This window comes from Aplidium turbinatum, chromosome 3 (assembly GCF_918807975.1).
Source record: "Aplidium turbinatum chromosome 3, kaAplTurb1.1, whole genome shotgun sequence".
Taxonomy (NCBI): domain Eukaryota; kingdom Metazoa; phylum Chordata; class Ascidiacea; order Aplousobranchia; family Polyclinidae; genus Aplidium; species Aplidium turbinatum.
The window spans coordinates 4587486-4604434 of NC_137474.1; the positions used below are offsets into that span (position 1 = coordinate 4587486).

Sequence of the window (16949 nt, forward strand, 5' to 3'; positions counted from 1 at the left end):
GAAAAATTGGGACAAACTAAAAAAAATTAGAAAATCAAAAACTGATTAAATCACAAAGAAATAAAATATTAAAAAACGAAAAACTTGCAAAAAGTTTGACATGTTTACATTTTGAGGTTCTCACACTTTTACAATAAATTATTGTTTTACCCAGATCTATTTTGTATTGATTCAGCGCTTGTAGACGTTGCTGATTACCAACTTAATAGTTTAGTTAATTTGTCAACTGAAGCAAATCGAAAAAAATATTCAATGTACACTATGCATAACATATAGCCTATTGCAAAATAAATTGTGGCATGGATACCTACAACTTATGTGACTGCAAATGTAGAATGAATTTAATCTATGATGCAGTCACAATAGTACATGGAAGGTAACAGCCTAGTTGAGTCTGTCCTTAACATCTCATTAACGGCCGTGTTCAACTGCAATTATATTTCGTGCAAGTAATTTTATGATTTCGTTAAAGCTGATCCTTTCTTCCCGAAAAAAGTTAAGGCATGGCTACCTGCAGATACTGCCTGATTTGTCACATTTTTATGACATTATCACATCACGTTTTTATTTTGTCGCAAAAATCTAACAAATCGGCTTGCGAGAAACAAACAAACTTGTCTGTTTTTTTTTGTGTGTTTTGGTGTAGCCTAACTTTTGTTTCATAGGTCTATAATTATCCAAAAGGATGTAAAAATTCTTCATATGTAATATTTTACTTGTATTTTACCCGTTGGAAAAACTTGTCCTCTTTTTAGGCGATAAACATATGGTAGGCCTATGTTAGTGCCAGCAATGAAAAATAATTGATTTAATTTTTATTGCATTAAAGTGAAACCCTGGTTTAATGTAATTTATATGGTAACGCCTAGAACATCACACGGCCAGGGCGAAAGAGAAAATTGAATTGAGTCCTGTCTTTGTCATGAGTTACCATGGGGGGTGGGGGGGGGGGACAGGTTATACCTGGGACTGGTATATAAGTCCCCCCCCCACCCCTTGGTAACTCATGACAAAGACAGGACTCAATTCAATTTTCTCTTTCGCCCTGGCCGTGTGATGTTCTAGTTTTTTTCCAATTTATATGATGCCCATCAAGGTTGCCAGATGTGGCTAAAACTAGCCATTGTGGCTAATTTCTGGTGCGCTTGACTAGAAAAAAAATTGAGTTTTAGTCACTTGATTTTTGGCTAATTTTGGCTAATTTACAAGGAGTTAGAGTGTTAGTGGAACTGTGGAAGTTTTCAACGCTTTTATGATGTACTAGAGTCATTTAGAGCAATTTCTTAAGGCATTCTAAATACATTTTTAATTCCTGTAAGTGCAAGCAATGCTCAATTGGTTAGAGCGTGACTTTTGAAAGGAAGAAACTTCAAGATCAAGCGCCGCTGGTTCGACTCTCGGAGTGTGCGCTTGAGCAACACACTTTAAGGATATTGCTCTTCATTCAGCGGCATCTAGGCCTAATGGAGTGAATACTTCCCTGGAAATAAGACTTCAACAATCGGAAACTTCTGTCTGTCAATCTCGGTGACCGGGCCTGCGTCAGTGATTAAAAGCCTTTACAAGTATGCCAAACTGCCAGGATTAAGCTCTGAAAGAAGCTTTCCCAGTCCGAGGATAAAGATTCAATCAATGAATCAATGCATTTGTGGAACTGGTGTTTTCTTTTGTCACTAATGTCAAAAGCAAGCAAAGACAGGCTTGGATTTAGGGGGGGGGGCAGAGGGAGCAGGTGCCCCGGGCCCCCCGACTTCTGAAGGGCCCCCTACGTGGAAAAAAGTGATTTTGTGTTAATTTTTTTTCTTTCATCTTTTGACGTTTCTGAAAAATGCTGTGCAGTGCTGGATTAATGCTACTGTAGACGTAAAGATGGTTTTTTGCGCCATCGGCGCGAAAAATTTGTTTGCACGGGGGGCCCCCCGATCTAAAAGTGCCCCGGGCCCCCCATCAGCTAAATCCGGCCCTGAGCAAAGAAATAAGTTAAATCTCTCTACACTGGATTCAATATTAGGAATTAAGTCCCGGTTAACTTTAAATCATAACTGCTGAAAAGATTTTAAAGTACGTAACAGCCAAAATGCTAAAACTGTTTACAAACGGTATGTAACAACAATAAAAGAACCAAATACAATGAGATACTAGAACCATTAATCTTGGAGAACTTGCTGAGCAAAAATGTGACATTGTTTCTATGAATTTTTTATTGTGTCAGTTGTTTTAATTAAAGTGTGCTTAAATTGTTTCATATGACTTTTGATTTTCATTAGGGTCGATATAGGGACTGGCTAATTTTGTTGTCTCCTGTGGCTAAAAACGCTTTTAGAGACCTGGCAACCCTGATGCGCATGACCATTCCAGAAGCAAAGTGAGTTCAGTTTATTTTTTTTTTGTTTTGTTGGCGAAAAAAAAAGACACAAAAAGCAAAAACACAATAAACACAAATAATTCGCGCAACAAGGATGGCAGCGAAAGATCACCAAAGTCAGCTGCCACCATAAAGTGGCGTAAGCATAAAGTGAGTGATGTTTGTGTGGAGCTACATGTACTTGAGAGGTTAACTGTTATTTTTTTATTCACTGAGTGATGTAAGTTCAGATTTTACAAGGAAAAAGGAACACCTTTGTAAATCCTAAATATAGCCCAGGCCCTGTTAAACTTTATTGAAAGAAAAATACTGTAATGCAGGGTGCATTGTACTCAATACAAGTTTTTTTTAAATGAATGTAAACAAACAATGTATGGTATCTCGTATAATCTTGTTATTCTGAAAGTAGGTACGGTAGGCTACCGTATATGCCAAATGTTTTTACTTGTTATGCTGGCATAGCCATGATAGCCTATGTCTTATAGTACATGTTGCATGCAAAGGAATTTGTTGAATTGTTCTGTTTGCTTTATTTGGATCTCAAAGTCTGAAATAAATGTTTATTTAATTTCATTCAAATCATAAAAAGCAACAGTGATAATAAGAACCAACACCCAAACAAAATTTATTTTGTTTTATAGTGGCGCAAGGCATTTAAAAAAAAAGTAGGGTATAGTTTTTTTCTCATTATTTTGGGTTAAAAGTTTTAGTAATGCACAAAACAAAGTTGAAAAAAACATGATTTGCAGCCGCGTGCACATAATTAAAATGAGAGAGTCTAAATGCGCTGTTTACAAGCACGTTGGAGCAACTTGTGTTTCTTCTAAAGGCATGTACAGTATGACTGGTTTTGAGTGTGCTTTTGCTGAATAGCTGATATAATACAATATAGTCATAAAAAATTGGGCTGTAGGCAACTCAAATTCAAAATTGACTACAAAAATGCACTTCGGGTCAAAATTTAGTTAAAAAAAAGAAAAAGAACGCTTCCGGGTAGTATCAAACCCATTACCTCTAAAATAGAAGCCGGCGAGGTATCGCACGCGCCACGGTCAAGTTGAATAAAATAGTTAAATTTAGAACTTATATATGCGCTTCTCGTCTTTTGCTTTGAAAGAGAAAAAGAAAAAAAAGTGACTGTATAGTGACGTCATGACCGGTCAAATAGTGTTTCAGATTCAAAGACCGGTGCCGGTCAAATAGCCACTGCCTACAATATATCGGCTGACCGATATATCGGTCGAGCTCTTATACTTTTCATATATATTTTTGGTACTGTATTATACACAGTACCAAAAAAATAAATTTTAGATGAACAAAATCAACAGTTACTTTGCATTGATAAATTTGTACATAAATACAATCTTGATAGCTTTGCAGTGTCCAGTTTATTTCAGACTTCAGATTGAATCAAGCCGAAAGTAAAAAAAAAACATGCTCAACATCTCCACTGGCAGCTTTCACCTCCATCATGTTATTGCTGGTTCTATCAGATTGGAATTTCCACCATATCAAAGGTGTTACCATTTTGAACACATCTTGAAATATGTACCTGCAGACAGTGCACACCATTTCGACCTCCTGATCTTCTCAGTGCTGTAGGTACAGTGGAATGGCCGTGCAAATATATACGGTATATGGTTTAAAAGGCCCAGTTTTAGCACAATAGTTAAGGACTTCTGACAAGATGTTAGGACAAATGGATGCAACCTAATTCGTACCATGAACAATTCGTACTGTGAGTTCGTACTTTGAAAAGGTCGAGAGAAAAAATTAAAAAAAGCTAAAATCGCTGATCGTAGTTTCCGCAAACATTTTAAAATTTTTCACAAACAAACAAAAACTCTTTGGATCATTACCAGAAATTTAAAAATGTTTGCAGAAACTCCAATCAACCCTAACCCCTAAACTTTTTAAAATGTTTGCGGAAATTCCGATCAACCCTAACCCTTTTAAAATATTTGCAGAAACTGCAATCAGCCACTTCGGCAAACTCTTAGGATCATTACCGGAAATTTAAAAATGTTTGTGGAAACTGCGGAAAAACGGAAACTGCGATCAGCGACTTGGGCTTTGTTCTATTTTTTTTCTCTCGATCTTTTCAGTTTGTTTGTTTGCGGATACCGATACCCTAATCCTAACCAGGGTTGCAAGTATCGGTTCCAAATCGCTATTCGATAGCGCTATTCTCTACTTTTTCAATATTGATTACGTCATAGTCTTTTCTTTTTTCCGCCAATATCGTTTATGGTTTTTCTTTACTTTTTTTTATGTGAATTGATATTCTTTATTCGATTGTTTTGCGACTTCTTTCAAGCCTTTAATTCTACTTAATAACATACGACGGACAAAGATATCATAGCGTATTTTGACGCTCATGCGAGAAAAACGATAATTGAACAATACCGATCAAGCGGAGTTGAAAGAATAAGCATTTTGTTTGAAGTTATGCATGATTGAGCAGAAAGGTAGCACTGGTAGGCAGTATAAAATCAGTATAATAATACTTGATTTGTATTTTTTTTTAATTGCATTTAATATCGATTAGCCTATTCTTTATTCTCTACTTTTTGGGAGTCTATTGAAATCGGATATTTCTCTACTTTTTTGGAAGTCCATCGAAATCGGATATTTCTCTACTTTTTTGGGAAGCTATTGAAATCGGATATTTCTCTACTTTTTTGTTTGACTATCGATATCGATTTATCCTCTACTTGTTTCAATATCGACTTGCAACCCTGATCCTAACCCAGGCCTTTAAACTCGTAATTTTTTCCGGCAGCCATCGTGGCCTACCGGGAGCTCCTTCTCGGCGGCCAAATCTGCGCGCTCGGAGGCCAAAATACAAATAACAATAGCACATTAGCACAAGTAAATAGAATTAAACTTGCAACAATGCTAAAATGATCACTTAGCGTTGTTGAAGTCTGGGCGACGTCCTGCAATAGAATCGTGTACCACACAATAACTGCTTTATCGGGATTGTAATCCGGTATTGCGGGACCATTTAACGACACTAAATTGTTTCAGCTGCTCAGTAAATTGTTTCGACTGCATTACCGAATACCGCATTTCATAAATTCTGACCATTTATACCGTTATGATGTCACCATTGAGGGTGTGAAGTCACTAACCCATAGCGGGAACACTTCTCAACTATGAAGAATGAAGATACGTGTTTTCCCCTCGGATGTCAACTAACCTAGTTCTTGTTTACACTTAATAAGCGGAAAATTTGTCTTGTTTTTGTTCAATTATGTTCGTCTAATACTGCTCTATAATCGTACAAAAAATCGCAAACCTGCGATTTGAACGCTATTACTCATGCATTCGCACACAATGAATGAATGCGCGTCGCGCGTTGGCCTAATGCACTCACGCATTTGCGAATGTGCGGGTACAGCTGGTGATCGCAACTGGATATATTCCATAGCAAATGTTCCCGGACAATACAACAGTGGTGATTATAACGCGCTGACCTAATTCTGTGTCACTCTTAAATACTACATATTTTCCACAGTTAATCCACGCTCATTTTATTGCAAAATTAAATGATTGGCTAGAAGAAACCGGCGGCCAAACTTGGCCGACTGAGAAGGTAGCACCGGCGGTCATTCAAGCACTACTTAGCGGCCATGGCCGCCGGCTGCTTTAAGGCTTGCTAACCCTTATAAAATGTTTGCGGAAACTGCAAACAACGACTTCGACTTTTTTTAATTTTTTCTCTTGATCTTTTCAAGGTACGAACTGACGGTACGAATTATTCATGGTACGAATTAGGTTGCACCCAGGACAAATATCCCCAGCAAATCATCATCAATCATTTTATTTTTCCTCATTAACGCGTCCGGGACGAAAAAAATACTAACTACAAAAGTCGATATAGACCTACCGGCACGTTAATGAATGGAAAAAGGTGGCAAAACCTTGAAAGGTTTAAAACGTGCCTGAATGAAAAATTATGTAAATTTTTATAATTATTAAAACTATGTAGGCTATAAGTTAGCACGACCACAAAACCCAAAAAGCAAATAGCAAAAAATCAAACATAATGCATATATAAATCTTATTCAAAGATAGCCTTTTGCCTCCAGATGCTCAAACATTTTCAATGATTTTAATCAAACAACCCTGCTACTAAGTAATAATACTTTATATATACATCACTTGTTTAGTAGTAGAGATGTACCGATACCAATATTTTGGCCGATACCGATATCACTTTTTTAGGCCGATACCGATATTTTGGCCGATACTTTAGTGTTACAAAAAGAAGCAATTTTGGTATTTGCAAGTAATTATATCAAATGCTAAGTTTTTTTAATAGTTTTATGCAAATAAGGTAAAACTTAAAGCACACGACCACAAGATCAAAAGTAAAACCACAAGATCTTGTGCTAAAACACAAGCTATGGCACCACCGCGACTGACACAGTGACAAATTAGTTTAAAACCAAAAAATCCCCTAAATTCAAAATTAGTTGTGTTCAAGTTTGGCGCTTACAATAAATAAATTCCAAAATACGCCACAAAACCAACCAAATTTGGTAATTTATAGAGCAGCAAGGGGAACTTCAAATGGGCAACATTAGGTGCCAAAGGGGGCATTATTACGTCATTATGAGTGACAATGGACGGATTTGGAAGTCCTTGGCACTTGAAGATTCAAGAATCCAATCTCAACTCAATGTTGTGTCATAATAGTAGGTTTTAGTAATGAAAGGCCACCGTGATTGAGAACTGGGGTATAAGGGAAGAAACATTACATCATAATTGGGATTCTGAAAAATTAATAAAGGGTTTGCGCAAACTCTCCAAATAAGCAATCATACTTGATAATAAGATGTAAAATGTGAACCAAGTCATTTTTGTAGTCGTACAAAAACTATTCGACAAGTAATGTGCAACCTAAGGGCGGTAGGCACTTTAACATACTGATATCCTATTAAACCACGAGCCATCAATCAATCAGAAGCTTCGCTGTTCATGACGTCATCAAGGTTGCGTTTCTCGAAACAAAGGAAAAATGCAACTTCCCACCACTGCTATTGCTCTTGTTTGTTGTGTAATTACCAAAAAAAGTTTAAAGTAATAATGAACTCTCTGGCTGAATGCTGAAATGGCCACAATTGGACGGACAACCTAACATCTGATGGTTCGGGTTCGTTCCATTGGATATCAGTATGTCAAAGGTCCTACCCCTAAGGGCGCTTGTCGTTTGGTTGAGAAGCTTTTGCCTGGCCAAGACTACCAAGGTAGCAAAAATGTATAATTTTGCATCGTTTTTACGTTGCTAAACGTTTAAAAAACCCATGTAACTTGGTTGTTTTTAGTAAGCTGGTTCTATCAGTTTGTAATTTAATTTCCACCTTTCGTTGTAATAAACTCATCAAGCTTAAACAATGTCAGAGTAAGTAGGCTGCGCAACAAACTCCCACAGCCACAGTTATCACCACTTGCTGCTGACAAATCAAAGAACATCTATGTCTTTTGATGTTGCCTATTTGCGTTGCATTTTTGTGTTTTTTTTTATAGTGATACTTGCTCTTCGCTATTTCTGTTACGTTTAGATGATGTCACGTTATTATGCCGATTTGAGATATAATAATTTAATTCATGACGTTACTTTTACAAGTTTTATACTCTGCTGAGAGTAAAAAAGAAACACAAATGATAAATATTGGAGAAATTGAGTCTCCTTACACAACTTAAGAATCGAACAACGCAAAACTGCTGAAACAAAATGTTTTGTTTAAGTGAAAGAATCACTCTAAGCAACCAATGTTAAAACGTGCGCGCAAGAAGTCATGGGAGTATGACGTACCAAAAATTTGAACAGGTTGTTATTTTTCTACATCAATGTAACGTTAGTTACTACTTTAAAAAAAATATATATATATATCTTTGCTTCTGTAGAAAATCCCCAGCAAACGCCTTTTTCTACGTGTTTAGTATCGGCCACAGTATCGGCCAAATTTTGCCGATACCGATACTCAAAAAATGGCCGATATCACCGATACCGATATATCGGTACATCTCTATTTAGTAGTAACCAATAGTCATTCAGTTTTTGAAAACTTTTGTCAGTTCCCAATTTTTTAATATTATGAAACTTTATTTGGTGTTGCAGGTGTAGTAGAAACTAGAAAAGCTTGTTAAATGCAACATTGTTCTATCATAATATGTATGATACTTTTAGTCAAAAATGACACTGAGTCATAATAACAAGTGAAGTGAAGAATTGTGTTTTAAATTAACTGCTTATTTGTATACGGTACGATAAGATTGTACTTTAACACTGGAAAGATGACCAGCAATAACAGAGGTGTTCAACAGGTCCAAACTGAGTCTACAGTAATTCAAACCCCTGACCATATACAAGCAGACAATGGTTCTAAAAGTCTGGAATTTAATAGCTCAGTTAAGCAGCCTAAAAACACAGGTTGCAAACATGTACAAGAAACTAGTCTTGCTGAACTTGTACCAATGGTTGAACGAGTACTGCTTGTCACCTGGGATGAACAGAAAAAGTCTTCTCATGTGGTATTACCCATACACATTATTGACAATTTGAAGCGCAAAAATGCTGACCAAAGTGATTTTAAAAACTTCATTGGTGAATGTATTATGGAGGTTATGACACTTCTTGAAAATGATAGCAATTTAAGCTGTCAAGAAAGTGCATCAAATCCATTCTTACAACTGAAAGTGCCAGTGAAAAAAGTTTTTGCAAGGCAAGATTTGAACAATCACTTCGGTTATCTTTCATATTGTTATTCACATCTTGAAAAAGAAGAGCGTGGAAGCAGAATGAATGAACAGGCTGAATTTGTTTTAGCAGGAATACGACAGCAATGCATTTCCTATGTAATACTTCTTTTACAAGGAATATTTTCACCAACAGTTACACAAGAAGTAACCATTGCTTTGTGTGATGCTATCTTGAACAAAAAATTGCCGCATGGGTTTTTGGCTGAGTTCATTAGCACTGCAGAAGATGACGAAGTCTTTAACGTTATAATTGGTTTAATACTTCAAAAGCTGCGAAGAGCTGCAATGGCTGCTTCTTTAGAAAATGACGAGTACATTCTTCCTATTTCTGCTCTTGCTGAACTGTGTCAAATTGCCAGTAAATCTAATCCAAAAAATAGACCTGTTTGTACTGCCATTGCAAAATTAGAAAGTTTTATACCCCAGTTCAAGTCAACAGCGAAAGGTAAAGAAATACAATTTCTCAGCTATCTTGGTCCATTTCTTAGTTTATCGGTATTTGTTGAAGACGACAGCAAAGTGGCAAAGAGATATCTTACTAATTTAACAATAACACAAGAAAATATGCAGTTTTTGACATCAGCCTTGCAAGAGAAGCTGCAACATGCAAGGAATGAAATGTGTACTGTTTTCAGAAATTTGCTTCTCAATATTTCATCAAGAGATGCTGTAATTCAGTATTTTGCTGCTGTGGTTGATACTAATGCAAAGTGGGCCCACATGCAACCAGATGAAACTGTACTGTCAAAACCTGGGTTTTTGGTAAATGTTTTAACTTGTCTTCAAAAACTTTGCATAAAAGTTAAAATAGACAAAGTTGATCCATTGTATCTTTTCTATGACACTAGCAAGCTTAATATTGCATCAGAAACAAGAATGAAGGCAACTACACAGGAACTGGAAGAATGGTGCATGAAAAACAAGAGTACTTGGCAGCAAGAGAGCCCTAAATTTCCAACAGAATGTTTTTTCCTTACCATGCAAGCACATCACTTGTCTATTTTACCCATTGTCCGTTCATTCACCAGACGTCAGAGAGGGATCAATGAATTGCACAGCATGATTCGTGATCTCGAAGCTTCCCAAAATCAATGGAAAGGCACTCCAGCAGAAGCCAGAAATAGCGAGATGCTAAAAAGATTCAAACAGCAATTGAAAATGCTTGTTCATGAGAAGACTTGCTATATGATTGGAATTATTGATGAGAGTATGCTTTTTCAGTGCATTCAGTACTATTGCAAGGTTATTAGGTTCCTTTTCAGTGTTGTGTCTCCAGGTGAAGAAGTGATAGAATTACCTCTCCCATCAAATCCCGCTGAAATATTTGCAATGCTTCCAGAATTTTATGTTGAAGACATTGCCGAAAGCATGTTATTTGTTATTCAACATGCTCCAACTGCTTTGGAAGAACACCATGATCTCGCACTGTTTCTAATTGTGTTCATTACTTCTTCTGATTATTTCAATAACCCATTTTTAGTTGCCAAACTAGTGGAGGTTCTTTATGTATTGAATCTTCAACCAAGAACGAAAGCACTGTTTGATACAGTTGAGAGTCATCCTCTTGCTGTGCAATATCTTGGTCCAGGATTAATGAAATTTTACACTGACATTGAAACTACTGGAAGCCACACAGAGTTTTTTGACAAGTTTACCATACGGTATCATATATCTATCATATTTAAAAAAATGTGGCAGAACCCTAAATATCAAGCAGCTATTATAGAGGAGAGTGAGTCTGGAAAAGAGTTTGTACAATTTGTGAACATGCTGATAAACGATACTACGTTTCTTCTTGATGAAAGTCTGGACTCTCTGAAACTTATTCATGAAGACCAGGAAGCCAAAAAAGATGTTGCTGCTTGGCAAGCTTTATCGTCAGCAGATAGACAAGCACGAGAAGAGCATTTACGACAGTACGAGGGTGTGTGCAAATCTTATCTTACTTTAACTAAAGAAACCCTTGCCATGCTTGATTATCTTACCCAGTTGATTTTAAAGCCATTTTTAAGACCAGAAATTGCAGACAGGATTGCGGCTATGTTGAATTTTAACCTCCAGCAACTTTGTGGTCCAAAATGTAAAAACTTGAAAGTAGATGAACCTGAAAAATATGGATTTGAACCAAAAAGGCTGTTGGAATCCTTGACTGACTTGTATTTAAATTTGGACTGTCCAGAGTTTGTGGGTTTTCTGGCAAGAGATGAACGCTCATACAGCAAAGAGTTATATCAAACTGCTATCAGAAGGATGCAAAAATCAGGAATAAAATCCTTGATTGACATAGAACAGTTTTGTAATTTAGCTGAACGAGTGGAGACTTGCAGGATAGAGCTCAATAAAACTGAGGTTGATTATGGAGAAATCCCTGAAGAGTTTCGTGATCCTTTGATGGACACTCTGATGACAGAGCCTGTTCTCCTCCCAACTAGTGGGAATATCATGGATCGAAGCATCATTGTCAGACATCTTTTAAATTCCCCAACAGATCCGTTTAATAGACAAGAGCTGAGTGAGCAAATGCTACAACCTGTTGCAGATTTGAAACAGAAAATTGATACTTGGATCAAAGAAAAATTAGCAAAATAAAATGCGAAATCCACTCATCTCTCCGTTGCTGTGATTTATTTCAGAAATGACCTTACTGCATTTTAATCACACCAGTTTTACTGCGCCTTTGTGAGAAGTTGATCATTTAACTATTTGATGAATGTAATTATTGAGTATTTAATTTGTTGTACGTACCGCATTGGTGTCTGCTACACAAAAGATGCCAAGTATCCACTGTTTCATGCAAGATTTTCAACAATTATTGTTGTTGAAGTTCCGCATGGTTCAGTATATACATTCTGTTGAATATTGTTTGTTTTCAAAGTATAATGTCGTTGTGTATGAATAATTACGATATATTGACGTTGTGCGCATATCCTAACTAATGTCCCTCAATCTGTGTTTCGCGAGCTTCAGTATTTTATCATAAAATAAACAAAACTTCTTGGAAATGTAACAAGGGGTTGTTAAAATCCGACTTTCTGGAGCTGAAAAGGACCCTAAGTTTTTCCCCATCGAATGCCTAGTATGCACTGTCAACACATTCTTTTCCAACTTTGGTATAGCATTCATGCCATAACTCTTATATGCCTTTTTCTTAGTGTTGCGCGGCTACAAAAGTTTGATAATAATTATTACGTATGAACACTCATAAGAGAGGATCAAACTTACGAATGCTCTCCTATGAATAAATGATACGAAATTGTGTAGAGAAAAAAATCCCTTGAACAGGCCTCTAAGCTGCTGCGGCCATCGCCAAGTCGTTAAATAGTCTCCGAAACTACCGCGCCGGTAAGCCATGTTTGGTCCCTGGCTTCCACAAGCCCACATTTCACCAATCCGTTGGTGTTTGAAACTTTTTCTCCACTCGCGTTTGTACGTGAAACTCATTTCTCTTTACTGGCAATTATAACCTTTTCTCATGAACAAAGCAAAGTCTCTCTCACGCTGGCGTGAAATCTACTTCGTAAAAGTTTCGCAAAAAGGCTGAACGTCGAACTATAAAAACTCGAAGACTAATTCTATATTTACACCTACTTGAGAGTGAGAAGCAGTGCATTTAAATACAACTGCAAATATGTTTCAAGGCTCTTGTTCTAAATAAATAAAAAACACGATATTAATTAACAGTCTAACAGATTTTCAAAAAGACTTTTTGGTAGATTTTGTCTGCCCAGCGTGAAAATTTGGCCACCGGGAAGGGGTTTTGGTAGGCCATGCTTGGTCGTCGGAAAAGTAAAGGAGCTTAGAGGCCTGTTTAAGCGAGCGTTTTTGTACATTGCCAGCAGTGTATATATTTTTCACTTGTTTGCAATGAGGAGTAGGCTATTGTTTTATTTTTTGCTGTGGTTTGTATCACGCCGCAATCTCAAAGGAACTTGAAACTTTTATCGCAACTCCTCCTGTGGCGACGGGTCAGCTGTCCCAAGGTTACACTTAATACTCTGTAGGCTACATTATCTGTAAAAATTCTTTTTTGTGCAAATGTTGTTTTAGCTTTAATTGGTGTTGGAATTATTATGGTTAGGCGTGGTTCAAGTTGTTTTAAGATGGCATGGTTTGTACACAGTCAACAAATCAGTATTTTCTACGCTGAATCATTGTAAAATTATAGATTTAATGATTGAGTGAGCTTACTTATACCATGGTCAGGGGGGTGTCAGTTCCATCTTCTGGGAGGTAAAGTCTATATTAACACTTTATTTCGCTTCAAAAACATTCATTACCGTAAGCTGTTAATATAACTAGTGAACACTTGCACATGTTACAATTTCATGTATTGTGGCTACGAGCTTCTGCAACGATTACTTTGCTCACCACACAATGTTGTGTTTGTCCTGCTTAATGTCATCAGTGTAATTTCTATTTTTGCTTGACATGTTCGTAATTTGCTTTATGCCATCTTGTTAAATTATAAAGAGCAACTGTAAACTAAACTTGGTCGCAATAGAATGATATTAATTTATACACGGAAGGTTTAGCGCAAATGAAAAAATACAAAAAGTATCCTATCGTTAATGATATGCGTGAACGTTTTCACTTCAAGCCTGTCAATAATAGGCATCGAAGCAGACAGAATCAAGATTCAATGCGAGATCACAAGACGCTACAAGATCGCAATCAAAAGGAACAACCTTTTTAATGTAATGGCAGCTCCAAAAAAACTAGTAACATTTTTACAGATCATTGGTAGCCCATGCCTATCTCTAATGTTGTTTCCCTCCTAATTTCACTGCTTTTTGTCAATATTTAACGTACAGTTTCCTGTGACGCTTCAGCAAGATAATTCCACAATCGTTTTGTCGGTGATTATTCGATTCGAGGCAATGTTTCAAATGCATTTCAACTGGATTGGTGAAAGTCAAACTTCCTTGGAGCCATCAGGCACTTGTTCAAATGGAAATAGCATGAAATGCTTAAAAACGACAGCACGTATTAGATGACGCACATGAACTACAAGAAATGTGGTCTCAGAGCGCCTAGCCGTTAGCTGATAGGGAAGGAAGTGAGCTGAGGAAGCTGTTAAAATCTTTGCTATTGCTTTGTACCATCTGGACATGGCCACTTTGCGGAATTGGCCCAACATTGAAGTACGATCAGCCTTAAAATGTTCAACGATTATTGAGCTAACGGCTAAAAGAAAATCTAGAAATTTTATACTGTATGTTGTCGTGTCCAGGCAAATTTCCAGTGAATAAAAATTGAGATGAAAAGTCGGGAAGCCAAGCTTCGTGTGGGTTACGCCTGCTTTGCTCAACAGACAGCCGCGTAGGCTACTCCCGAACGATACAGCTCAAAGATATAGCCGTGTGCTCTCAATGGGTGTCGAACCAAGGTCCTTCCGAACGTCGTACCAGCGCTCTAACCCCTTAAAAATTTTCATCACGTCCAATCAACAATTAGGCCCAAATTACTTCCACCACACATTAGCGCGGAAATGTCTGACTACTGCGGTGAGTATGGTTGAGGCAAACGTAACAGCGGCTGCTCAAATGAAATATGACGTTGTTGATTGGTTTTGAATCTTTATCCTCGGACTGACAAAGCCTTGATAGGTTATTCCTGGTGGCCGGTTACCGAGATTGACAGAGTGAAGCTTCCGATTGTTGAAGTCTTGTTAGCGGGGAATTATTCCATCCATTAGGTGCCGCTGAATGAAGAGCAGTCCTCAGAATGCGTTGCTCAAGCGCACACCCCAAGAGTCGAACCAGTGCCATAGATCTTGAAGCTTCCTCGTTAACGAAGTCACGCGCTAACCAACTGAGCTATCGGGGCGGACTTGTTTCTTGCTTTTCGTCAGTTTATCGCTTTCGAGACGTTTTTCACCAAACCGCACAGCACATGACGATTTAGACCCACCAAGAGCATCGTGTGACATATGAACAGCTCCTGACTTGCTAATTAGACGCGCCAGGAAAAAAGTAACGCTACCTACGTACTAGTCCGCTCGTTAGCTCAGTGGTTACGCGCCCGGCTCAAGATCACGCGGCGCTGGTTCGGCTCTCGGGGCGTGCGCTTGATCAACGCATTTCAGAACTGCTTTCCATTCAGCAGCACCTAGTGCTGCTGAATGTGACGTTGGCTGTACTGGAGTTAATTTGTTTAGGTGGGGGTTGCATAATTCGCCGATATGTGTCTGCGGAGCGGTAGAACAAACAATGCAACACATACTCCACGAATGTCCCATCTTACGACCCCCAAGTGGAATCAATGGTATTCGACAACTGGACCCAACTACCGTATCTTGGCTGCACGAGGAGGCATTGCCAATCTAAGCTACTGCAAGTCAAACGAGAGAAGAAGAAGCACCTAGTGAATGGAATAATTCCCCGGCAAGAACATTTCAACAATCGGAAAACGTCACTCTGCTAATCTCGGTAACGGCCATGCGTCAAAAGCCTCTAGTAGGCCAGTAGCCTACATAAACTGAAAATTATTAACGGGTATGAATTGTACAAAACAGTTTTGCTTTGTCAAGACTATCGGTAGTATTGCACTTTTTAAAGAACTGAAAAAACACACAAAATTTTCACATTTACGCAATATAATCCAATGCTGTAAAAACACACCGCCAGATTCAAAAATGTTGGAATATTTGCATACGAACATTTATAGCAAAAAAAAGCCTATAATAGGCCCCTTTTCAAAATTCGGAAATGAGAGTGAAATTCAACAAATTACCAACCGTTGCAGAAACAGTGTGTTTATTTGCAACTCCAAACGCATAATTTGTGGTCGTAAAATGAACAGGTTGCAACGATACGTTCCTCGGTTTGTAAATGACACCAGTCTGCACCGTACGCTAGCGACCCGTGGTGCGAGTACTTGGCTAGGGCTGATTGGCCAGATGATTTAACTTCGTCGCATTCTAAAATAGAAAACCCGTTATGCATACAAGCAGCAAGCAAGAGATTTCCGCTTCCTGGAGACCACTTAAGTCTCCAGACGCCTCCGCCAACGTTAGTGCATGATAACGGGTGCTTTTTAATGCATCGTAGATCCCAAAGTCGTACGTGCTCGTCATAACTACCAGTTGCGAACTGATGATCTTTTTGAGGGTTGCAGTGCATGCTGCAAACGCCCATATCATGTGACTTGTTCGTGAATGTTGGCACCGGTGAGCGAACGTCCCAACCTTTGAACAAGCAATCGTCTCCTCCAGAATATAGCAGAGATACATTCCAGCAGTTAAACGAAGTGATCCAGGATTCGAAACCATGAGCTTCCCAGGAGCAAACTTGCTCGAAATGGGTCGGTGTCACCCTCACAACTCTAACTTCGCCGTTGGAATAACTAGTAGAAATGCAAGGGTCAGTAGCTGTTCTTACATCTGAGGACCAACTCAGCGATAGAGCAATGCATTCTGCTGCTTGCCTGAATGAAGTCACAAGATTTAACTGTCTTCCGTCGTTAACTAAAGCATATAAACTGAGTGTCCCGCTTGAGTCTGCACTTGCAAAGACGGGTTTACCGTTTAACAAGTGTTGGCACCATTTAACGTCCAGTACCCCAGCGGTATTTAATCGTTCGTGCTTTTGCAATGTCTCTTCCTGCTGTTCGTTGTTTGTAAGTTTATAAACTTGTAAATATCCGATTCGCTTGTCGGTTTCATCACTCTTTTTCTTCTCACTTTGCAACTGGTATGTAGCTCCAACCAAAATGTTGCGGAATGGTTCAACAGGGCACCACTCCACTGAGTCAGCATGAAGCTCAGTATCAACCTCAGCCAAGGTTTGCACAGTTGATGACATTTATGCTACAA

At 38.1% G+C, this 16949-nt stretch overlaps 2 protein-coding genes across 3 annotated transcripts; one reads left to right on the top strand and one right to left on the bottom strand.

The window, feature by feature from the left end:
* The first annotated feature begins 3786 nt into the window (after positions 1 to 3786).
* Positions 3787 to 14358, top strand: LOC145767321 (ubiquitin conjugation factor E4 B-like). Of its 2 annotated transcripts, XM_082579118.1 has the most exons (2): positions 3787 to 3882; positions 8702 to 14358. In XM_082579118.1, exon 2 carries the CDS (start codon positions 8852 to 8854, stop codon positions 11723 to 11725), a length of 2874 nt encoding a protein of 957 aa, XP_082435244.1. In that variant the 5' UTR covers positions 3787 to 3882; positions 8702 to 8851; the 3' UTR covers positions 11726 to 14358. The 2 variants fall into 2 exon arrangements, with proteins under 2 accessions (XP_082435244.1, XP_082435243.1); XM_082579117.1 differs by lacking the exon at positions 3787 to 3882 and having other exon boundaries at positions 8516 to 14358.
* A 1362-nt stretch (positions 14359 to 15720) lies between these two features.
* LOC145766285 (diphthine methyltransferase-like) lies at positions 15721 to 16938 on the bottom strand. Its single transcript, XM_082577960.1, has one exon. The coding sequence runs from the start codon at positions 16936 to 16938 to the stop codon at positions 15892 to 15894; it is 1047 nt and encodes a 348-aa protein (XP_082434086.1). The 3' UTR covers positions 15721 to 15891.
* Between the last annotated feature and the right edge of the window lie 11 nt (positions 16939 to 16949).

Coding starts and splice junctions, on each gene's coding strand:
- LOC145766285 (XM_082577960.1), bottom strand. CDS start 16,938: ATGTCATCAACTGTGCAAACCTTGGCTGAGGTTGATACTGAGCTTCAT.
- LOC145767321 (XM_082579117.1), top strand. CDS start 8,672: ATGACCAGCAATAACAGAGGTGTTCAACAGGTCCAAACTGAGTCTACA.